Source organism: Cygnus atratus, chromosome 21, assembly GCF_013377495.2.
Source record: "Cygnus atratus isolate AKBS03 ecotype Queensland, Australia chromosome 21, CAtr_DNAZoo_HiC_assembly, whole genome shotgun sequence".
Taxonomy (NCBI): Eukaryota; Metazoa; Chordata; class Aves; order Anseriformes; family Anatidae; genus Cygnus; species Cygnus atratus.
In genome coordinates this window covers 2,914,620-2,924,174 of record NC_066382.1, presented here as the reverse complement: position 1 = coordinate 2,924,174, position 9,555 = coordinate 2,914,620, and the positions used below count along the sequence as shown (strand labels likewise).

Below are 9,555 nucleotides of genomic sequence, written 5' to 3'. Positions count from 1 at the left end.
CCGCCCCGACCGGGGCAGCTCCCCCGGCTCCTTCACCAGGGGGCGGCCGGACAGGGCCGGGCCTCGGCGCCTCAGCGGCTCCGCGCACGCCCGGCGGAGCCCAGCCCATGCCGGCAGCGCCCGGCCGAGAAAATGGCGGCGGCTGCGGGCGCCTTCAGCCTGAGGGAGGTGCTGAGCGCCTTCCAGGCGGCCGTGACGGAGCGCCGGGAGGTGCTGCTCGGCCCCTACCTGCGCGGCTGGCGGGGACTCGTCCGGTGAGTGCGGCGCGGGGAAGGGCCGGGGGGAGCCGCTCGCTGATGCCCCTGTGTTTCTTTTTCTCCGCCGGCAGGTTCCTCAACAGCCTGGGCGCCATCTTCTCCTTCATCTCCAAGGACGCCGTGGCTAAAATACAGATCATGGAGAGTTACTGCGGCGGAGAGAGGCAGGAGGAGTACCGCACGCTGCAGTCCATGGTGGCCTACGAGCTGGCCAGCGGGCTGGTGGACCTCCAAAGGCGGTCGGAGCATCCCGACTCGGGCTGCCGCACCGTGCTGCGCCTGCACAGGGCCCTGCGGTGGCTGCAGCTGTTTCTGGAGGGGCTGAGGACTGCCCAGGAGGACTCCAAGACGTCCACCATCTGCACGGACTCCTACAACGCCTCCCTGGCCACCTACCACCCCTGGGTCGTTCGCAAGGCCGCCACGGTGGCCTTCTGCGCGCTGCCCTCGCGGAACGCTTTCCTCGAGATCATGAACGTGGGCACCCCCGAGGAAGCCGTCGTGATGCTGGGCGATGCCTTGCCCCACATCTCCAGTGTCTACGGGATCACCGAGGAGCTCTATGCACAGCACAAGCTGCTCAATCTCCCTTGACAGGAGGAGGTTAAGCAGCAATGCCACATCCCAACAGATGAACCACATAAAAACTGCGTTTTCCTGTGCACAGAAGCATCAGAATCTCTGCCCCTCGGTCACTCTCCCTTTCCTCTTCCCACAGGGAGCTGACAAAGCTATTCAGGATGCCTCATGTTAAAACAAGACAAAAATACACTAAGAAGTACATACATAAGTATATATACCATTGCCTCAGCTCTATAGGGAGGGGGAAAAAAGGTCTATGCACATGCTTGAGAGAGTTACCTTTTCTCCCTGGATTCACCTTCAGCTCCAGCTACGCTGGAACGCAGGGCTTTGATTTATTTTTAAGCTAAACCAACAGCCTCTGAGCAGTTACAGCCTTTGGTGCTCTCACAGTTATTGGTGTAACTTCCTTATGGAATATCCAAACACATTCACACTACATGTGACCTCACATCCTAAATGGAGGTTTAGTTGCTATGCTGTGAAAATTCCCCTTCTGCTAAAACCACCTTAAAATGATTACATGTTTACATAGGACAAATCCATGTATTAAAGTGAAGCAGATCCATGTTGTAAACTACAAAATACCTCTTGCTGGGCTTTCCTTGCTTTCTGTTAAAGATGGAGCTGGTTTTTCATCTGTGTAATGTATTAAATGCCTTAAATTATGTCAAATAATGTTATGTGTCAAATGAAAAAAAAAAGTTTGTTCTCTTGTGGGTTTAATGCAGAAATGGTAGTATGACCATGCGGAAAAATTACATTTTCTTCCCTGTCACTTTCATTCTCAACTATTCCTCCTGTGAGATAAAAGTTAACATTGAAAATGAGCTGTACTTGAAATTAAAGAATCAAACTTTCTTAGCAGGGCAAAGCTGTTGTATATTTATTGCCAATCATTTTGTGCTAAGTGTGCTTCAAGTAAAATACAGATTTTATCAGTCTGCATGCTCACATTTAAACAAGGTGTTGCCTAATGAAACTTTTATTTTCCCAGTGTCTCTAGGAAATTCCCATCTCTAAATGGCAGGAGGCCTTTAAACAGCCTCAGGTAGTCAACACTCAGTAAAATAGGTCCTGCACTTTGCACAAGTTCAGAGTCTGTCTGTTTTCGTTAATGCAGCCACATCCAGAAGTAAAAAAACAACACCACACCTTCACTTCCTTCACTTACATTAACTGCTGTATTTGAAAACTGCAACAACATGCAGATTCACTAGAGGGAGCTTGAATCCATAGTCTGTCATAATCTCCTATCCCACAGTAAGCATAGTTGATTTCACCTGAAAATATGTGGGGGAGTAAATAACTGCTTATATGCAACACTTACACTCTTCAAGCAGCTTGTTTTTTTTCACTCTATGCAGTTGAATTTCTATTTGAAACTTTTTAAATGAAGTTCTATAATTAAAGCTAACACCCAAATACTCCATTAAGAAGTTAGGGAAACCTGCAGGGTATCCTTAAAAAAAACGTTGATACAAACATAACTATATAGCATAGACACAGATATCTACAACTGTCATTTGCTCAAAACATGCATACATACACTTAGCTTTTGATAATGTGCCTGCTTCTCTAAGATACATGAAAAAATCTTAGCTTTGCAGCAAAAGTAGTACCACTTGTGGTACAAGCAGCTTCTGTGATACAGTACAAATGTAAGTTATCAAAATGCAATGAACTGAACTTTCAATTCAGTTGAACTTTTCAATTCAGAAGTATCCTGCTTTCTAAAATTCAGACTTGACAGAAAAAATGCAAACAATGAACCAACTTAAATTACTATGCTAGGGAACTGGTACCTACATCAGCAAACTGAAGTTAACATCACAGCTCAGTGTGAGAAAAAATTAGATTGGCCAAAAACATTTTGCTATATATATCCTGCTATTTTCTGAAAATATGTTCTGAAAATAGCGGGATAGCTATGAGTAATAGCTCACCAAAGTGGCAGCCAAGGAATGGTTCACACCTGTTAAGTTCTTGTGGTGTCCTGAGGAAGATTTGGGAATTTCCATGATGAGGTGACCTTGAATTTAAAAATATATATATATAAATTACTGTTGTGTAAGACAGTTACCACTACCCTACAGTTCAGGCGACTCAACCTATCATTCTGAAGTTAATTTAAAAATAAACTGTGTGACATTCTTTCAGTGCAGGTCACTTCAAAGTTGGGAAAAGAGCCTCAGTAAAAAAGAGCTTGCTTTCTCACTGAGTTGAAAACCATTGAGAGTTAAAGCATGTGTCACTTGCTGGGGGGAACTAATGGATTAAAAGGCTCAAATAAGAATTAGGAAACCAGAGAATAAATTTTGTACCACAGCAGGAACTTGAAGCATTGTACAGGGACAGCAGGTCCTAGCGAGAATGAACAGTCCAGAACAGGAAAGAGCATTTGTAACTGGAAAGAAGCACCTGGTAGATCCCTGGAGAAGCAGCTGTATTTAATAGCAGCATTTAATGTCTTCCTTGTCTTTCTAGCAATAATTGTTTTAAGTTCTGCTGCTGCTATTTCACTTCTACTGATCTCCAAGGCGACCCATACTGTCAAAAGGGACGAGGTGGATGGGAGAATGCACAATAGTGTATGTAGATAGCCTGTATTTTAAGTAAGTGTTCTCACTGTAGGGATCAGTCTTCTAACACAAATGACATGAGAGGGAGGAAGGGAAAATATCTCATGTTTTTCTAGCATCACACAGGACCCTCAATGAGTAAAGGAAAGCAGGATTAGGCCAGCGGTTTGCAACCAAGGACACGCATTGGGTACTGCTGCCTATTTGACTATTGCCCACTGAGCATAGACTTACACATCTAACGCAGTTTGCTAAACAAATTTCTCCATGTGATTTTCATCTCTCAGGGTTCTATTTAAAATGATTTCCCAGGACCTACTGAGACTAGATTCCCTGCCCCTATTCCCTCTCCCACATTTTATCACTTCCATGAAATGTTTTCTCTGAAATAGACAAATAATGGTCCCTTACCTGCTCCTGGGATTGAGCTTTGGTTACGCAGTAGCTCTCAAACCCACATGCCTCTCAACTCAGTTTAGAAGGCCTGGCGATTATATCATAGGAGGGTTGTTCCCTTTTGGAATGGACACCATAAACCTGACGGCACGATCAGAGCCCACTTTAGTTGTGTGTGAAAGGTAAGAGGAACGTTAGCTTCGTTAGTACGTGTTAAATTTGGTCACTTGGGCTGGGGAGAGAAAGGTAGTCCTTTGGATAGCACTCGATGGTCTCACGGGCTAATGTCAGAGGCGAGATGGAAACAAAGATTAGCTCTAAGGTGTGCTGTGCTATTACCGTGACAATTTATGATTCTGAAATGGAAAATGTTCGTATGTTTTCTTGATGCAGCCAAACTTCAGATGGAGCCAACACTACAGACAGGATGCTAAGATGTCAGAGAATGTGGAATAAGCTGACCACCACGACAACAGCAGTGGTGGATGGTGTAAATTCCCTGTCTCCTCTTCTTGCAGGTTATTTGTAGATGGGCTAATATGGGCCCTTGGGATGAAGTTTGCTATTGATCAGATCAACAACTCCACATCACTTCTGCCGGGAGTAAAGCTGGGCTATGACATTTATGACACCTGCTTTGAGCCCTTGGCAGCTTTACAGCCCAGCTTGCTATTTCTGACCCGAAACGGCACAACAGGCATCGGAGTAGTATGCAACTACACCAACTACCAGCCTCGCGTGACTGCTGTCATTGGACCACATAAGTCAGATCTCTGCCTGGTGACAGCCAAACTATTCGGCTTTTTCTTGATCCCACAGGTAAAGAGACTCTCTGGAAAAACAAGAATTCTTTTTGGTGGGGAAGGGATTGAATAGAATACAATAGTTCAGTCAGAAGATACCTTCAAAAATCATCTAATCCAACAACAACGTCTGTCTTTGAACCTGGGCCATTAGAAGTGCAGATTCAAGCCTTTGCCATAGATTTCCTGTGTCATCTTCGGTAGGTCAATCAACTCCCCTCCTGGAACACACTTCAGTGTCTCACTTTGCAGAGAAGAGAGGGGTAACTCACTGCTCTGTGATCCATGCAAAATGATAATTAGCAGAGCTCCCAGTGTAAATTGGGAGGATCTCCAGAAAATACATCTGTGACTGTAAGCACTCAGCTACCACAACAAAGAGAGCCGTAACAGTCAGGTAAAATTAGCCCTGAGCTAAGCTATGACTGAATCCTGGGGGGGTCACTCTTCGTTGGAAGTAGCTAATTACCGTTATCAGTAAAGACAAGGACTAGTGCTGTGATGATGGACACAAAGGGCAGTGGAAGGGGACAGCCAGGCATGACAGCACTACCAGAGGCAGGTGACAGGGCCAGATTAGAGTTCTTTTGGTAAATGCAGCCATCACGGACCCATCCCTTTAGGTGAATTCTTCCTTCCCATAGTCCTGACCCACCTTTTTTGAAAATCTAGTGTACTGAGACTGAATGAGCAAGGTGGAGAGTGATCTGGACTGTGAACGCTTTCCTGAGCTTTACTCTTTGCTTTGCTTTCTGTCTGATCCTCCAACCTGCAGGTCAGCTACGGCGCCAGCAGCGAGCAGCTCAGCAACAAGGAGCTGTACCCATCATTTTACCGAACTGTTCCCAGTGACAAGAAGTTGGTGGAAGCTGTGGTCCTGCTGCTCAACAAGTTTGGATGGAACTGGATTGCCACCATTGGAAGCGATGATGAATATGGCCGAGGAGCCCAGGAGCACTTCTTGCGCATAGTTGGAAATCACAGCATCTGCGTTGCTTACGAGGGGCTAATTCCTACAGACCTTGCAGACCCCAAGGCTAAAATCCAACTGAAAGAGACAATTGAGCTCATCAACAAGACCAAAGTCAACATCATTGTCCTTTTTGCCTTCACACAGCCAGCACGGGCCCTGCTGGAACAGAGCATCAGGATGGGACTAAGCAAAAAAGTCTGGATTGGCACGGAAGCCTGGTTGTTGTCTGACATACCTTCCTCCACCTCAAACATCCAGAGCATCGGAACAGTTTTAGGCTTTATTATGAAAGCAAGCACAGTCCCTGGCTTCCAGGAATACGTCGCTGACCTCTTTACCTCAGTCCAGCAGGATGCATTTTGCCAGGAGTCCAGAGATTTCTACCACCGCATGGCCTCTGGCATGCTGGGCACGTACTGCAAACAGTGCGACCACATCTCTCTGCACGACATCTTGCCCATACTAAGCCGCTCCCAAATCCAACCAGTGCACGTTGCAGTGCACAGCGTGGCTCACGCGCTGCACAGAGCGCTGGGTTGCACCCACCAAGGATGTCCCAAAGCAGCCATCAGATCTTGGCAGGTGAGTGAAGGTCAGGGGGACAAGGAGCAATTTTTCATCCAATTTATGCATCAAACCTGCACGCAGCCAGATAAGGGGGGAAAACATTTGCCAGAAGGCTGATAGCTGCAATCCCAGCCCCTGTAAGGGACAATGATATCAGCCAGCAATTAGGTTCCTGCATTATCATACTCCAAGCAAAAATATCAGCTGTACTGATATCTACTGTCAATTTTCATTTTCTCCTCAGCTGCTGCACTTCATGAATGCCTTCACATTCACGGTGAATGGCCAGAGTTTCAGCTTTGATGAATCCCATGGCACAAACCCTGGCTACAAGCTTATAATATGGGACTGGAAAAATGGCACCCTTATACATCTGCCTGTGGGAGACTATGAAGAGTCCTTGTACGTCAACAAGTCCCAGATTCATTTTCACACTGCAGATCAAAAGGTAAAGAGGGTGGGCAAAAGCACAATCAATAACAAGAGGAAATAAACTTTTTTGCCACTTCATCAGAACTGTTAACTAGGAGCTCCTATCCTGCATGCTACTCTTGCTCCCCTGCAAACGTGTAATCCATCTCCATTATGCCAAAGTAGAAAAGGTATTCCCAGCACCGGTTAGGACTCAAACACAGATGTGACACCAGCAAAGCAGAGCCAAAGTCTTTTAATTTGTTTGGTGATATGGTACTTCTGAAGGTGCCTGGCTGACGCTTATTTACCCTTTTGTCTAGGAGCCTACATCGGAATGCTTTAGAGAGTGTAAACCAGGACAAATCAGAGAAATAAAAGGGTTCCACCTCTGCTGCTACGACTGTAGAGACTGTCCAGAAAACACCTTCTGCAGCTCTAAAGGTGAGGTCTGTGAATGGCACTGACTTTACCTGTATTATGTCTTTCTACCACTTGAGGTCACACAGGTTCACAGGGCTGAACAGGGCCGGTTGTGGGTTCCTCCTCCAGGAAACACTGCCAGGGCAGAATTTGTCTCCCTTCTGTTCTGCTGTGCATTGCCTGCTCTTGCTCTACAGGTCTTCTGTGTGGGATCTTCCTCTGTTGATCCCAAAGAGAAAACGTAAGGACGTGTATGTTTTATCTCAGAGGTATAGGAGAGAGGGGTATGATGAATTCTGGGGTCTTAGCTAGTAGAAAAGTACATGATGAAATTCTGGGGTCTTTTGGAAGCTAGTGATCCTTCTTGGGGAAAGGAAACAAAGACAAAAAATATGTGGATCCTTTTGTGGGGTGGGTGGAGAAGTAGAGGGAAAAGGAGATCGAAAAACCACAAGCTTTGGAGATCCAATCCACTTGGGAAGGGGGGGAAGTAGGCAAAGCAGCACTCAACACAGCTGCAAAGCTGAGCCTTCCTCCCAGACTGCCTGCAGCAGCACTCCAACACAACCATCACCTTCTCACTGCCACTTTGCAGACAGCTCCACCTGCACCCCCTGCCTACAGCATCAGTGGTCCCCCGTGCGGAGCACGCGATGTTACGACCGCAGCGAGAGGTACCTCTTCTGGAACGAGCCACTCACCGTTGCCGTGCTGACGCTGATGTCCATCACCCTATGCCTGACGTCTCTGACAGCGGTGCTGTTTTTTAAGAACCTTGAGACGCCCGTCGTGCAGGCTTCTGGAGGCGATCGGAACCTCCTCGCCTTGTTCGCGCTCGTGCTGCTGTGTCTCAGCTCCTGCCTCTATATCGGGAAGCCCAGTAACAGCCTCTGTACGACACAGCAGATTGTCTACGCCCTGTGCCTCAATGCCTGCTTCTCCACCTTCTTCACCAAGTCCCTCGAGATCTCCCTTCTGACCGAGTTCCCTCGCTGGGCCCCCACCTTCTTGCCCTGGGTGACGCAGAGGAGGGCCTGGCTCATCGTTGCCTTGTGCCTCCTCACCGAGTGCTTGCTCTGTTTCTGCTACCTCCAGCTGGGCCCTGACCACCTGGTGTCCGACTACAAGTCGCTGCGCACTGAGGTTCTGCTGGTGTGCGACACCAGGTCCTGGCTTGCCTTTGCCTTGATGCACGGCTACAACGGCTGCTTGGCCATCATCTGCTTCCTGTGCACCTTCATGGTGGAGACTCCTGGCAAGAAGTACAATGTCGCCAGGGGGATCACGTTTGCCTTCCTAATCTACTTCATCATCTGGATCTTCTTCGTCGCTATTTTTGCCACCCTGAAGACAGTTCTCAGGTCTGTTACTCAGATCGGCACCATTCTGATGATCAGCCTGGGTATCCTGGGGACCTACTACATCCCTAAGTGCTACATCATCTTGCTCAAGCCTGACTTGAACACAGTGAATTATTTCCAGAATTCCATCAAAGAGGAGCCAGAGGGAGATTCTCAATGAAAAGACAATAAACTAGACCCACTGTAGCCTCAACAGGAGCTGTCTATACTTTAACAAGATGGTTCTGTTTAAATTTCATATTGTAAGTCATCATAATGTCATTGTGAAACAAAAAGCTAAACCTTCCAAAATCCATGTTTAAATTTCTGTTAAGTAATGTTTACTATGGAAAAAAAATCTTTTGGAATTTTCTTGACTTTGTCACAAAATCTGTAGAAACCATTCTGAGATGTAAGAGCAGCTGTACGTGTGATATGGAAAGTATATTACCTATTCAAATACCAATTCACTCATTTGAATGTCATTAGTGTATTTGCAAAGAACATGGAAATCAGAACAAGACACACTGAAGTGCAAATCACAGTATCCAAAATCATAGCAAAAAGTTCCTGCCATACATCACCAGGGAGAAACATTTCTTACCCAGGGGGACGTCTGCAAAGGGGACAAAATAAGTCAAACACTGAGTAATAAGAAATATCTCATACGAAGCACGCCCCCAGTTCCCTACACAGCAGGAGAATTCTCATATCCAGAAAGGTAAGCAGCTTGCCCCATTCAGTATCAAATTTACAAGAACAGGCAATAGTGATAGTTTCAGAAGGCATGACAAGAAATACTCATAAAGGAAAAACTGCTCTGTGCTGGTCCTAGCATGGGACCAAGTTTCCAGATCTGATGAAGCAAGCTGCTGTAAGAGTGCAGATAATGCAGAAGCAGGGCATGACAGGTGTTGCAGAAGCGTGTGTGTGCCAGAAAATGAAACCTGTGAGAGCAGAGGCTTGAGACAGCAGGACTCGCCCATCACTTCTCTTGCTCCTCAGAAATACACGAGAGCCAAAGCTACAGACAACATAAGTGCCTGAGCACAAGACAAGAAATAGATGAAGGATCTGCCAGTATCACATAATCTGGAGCTTTTTAGACCTCCTGCCCCATGCACAGGGTATAAAGAACTTTATAATACAGGGAAATTGCATAAAGCCTCACCTTCCTCCTGCTAGGAGAGTACGTTTGTACTGAAACCTTTTATAGGCCAG

At 46.5% G+C, this 9,555-nt stretch overlaps 2 protein-coding genes across 2 annotated transcripts; both read left to right on the top strand.

Moving 5' to 3' along the window:
• Positions 1 to 23: 23 nt before the first annotated feature.
• CPTP (ceramide-1-phosphate transfer protein) lies at positions 24 to 1,924 on the top strand. The gene is made up of 2 exons (XM_035557717.2): positions 24 to 254; positions 329 to 1,924. The coding sequence occupies exons 1-2, from the start codon at positions 133 to 135 to the stop codon at positions 849 to 851; spliced, it is 645 nt and encodes a 214-aa protein (XP_035413610.1). The 5' UTR covers positions 24 to 132; the 3' UTR covers positions 852 to 1,924.
• Positions 1,925 to 3,820: 1,896 nt separating this feature from the next.
• On the top strand, positions 3,821 to 8,515 carry TAS1R3 (taste 1 receptor member 3). Its single transcript, XM_035557692.1, has 6 exons — positions 3,821 to 3,999; positions 4,336 to 4,636; positions 5,396 to 6,175; positions 6,405 to 6,608; positions 6,895 to 7,015; positions 7,590 to 8,515. The coding sequence occupies exons 1-6, from the start codon at positions 3,821 to 3,823 to the stop codon at positions 8,513 to 8,515; spliced, it is 2,511 nt and encodes an 836-aa protein (XP_035413585.1).
• Positions 8,516 to 9,555: the final 1,040 nt, after the last annotated feature.

What these genes read in the sequence shown, in the direction of transcription:
- CPTP (XM_035557717.2), top strand. Translation starts at nt 133, where the DNA reads ATGGCGGCGGCTGCGGGCGCCTTCAGCCTGAGGGAGGTGCTGAGCGCC. An exon ending in GGCTGGCGGGGACTCGTCCG is followed by an intron (nt 255 to 328) that starts GTGAGTGCGGCG and finishes CTCCGCCGGCAG; the next exon opens with GTTCCTCAACAGCCTGGGCG.
- TAS1R3 (XM_035557692.1), top strand. Translation starts at nt 3,821, where the DNA reads ATGGTCCCTTACCTGCTCCTGGGATTGAGCTTTGGTTACGCAGTAGCT. An exon ending in GCTTTTTCTTGATCCCACAG is followed by an intron (nt 4,637 to 5,395) that starts GTAAAGAGACTC and finishes TCCAACCTGCAG; the next exon opens with GTCAGCTACGGCGCCAGCAG. An exon ending in CACCTTCTGCAGCTCTAAAG is followed by an intron (nt 7,016 to 7,589) that starts GTGAGGTCTGTG and finishes GCCACTTTGCAG; the next exon opens with ACAGCTCCACCTGCACCCCC.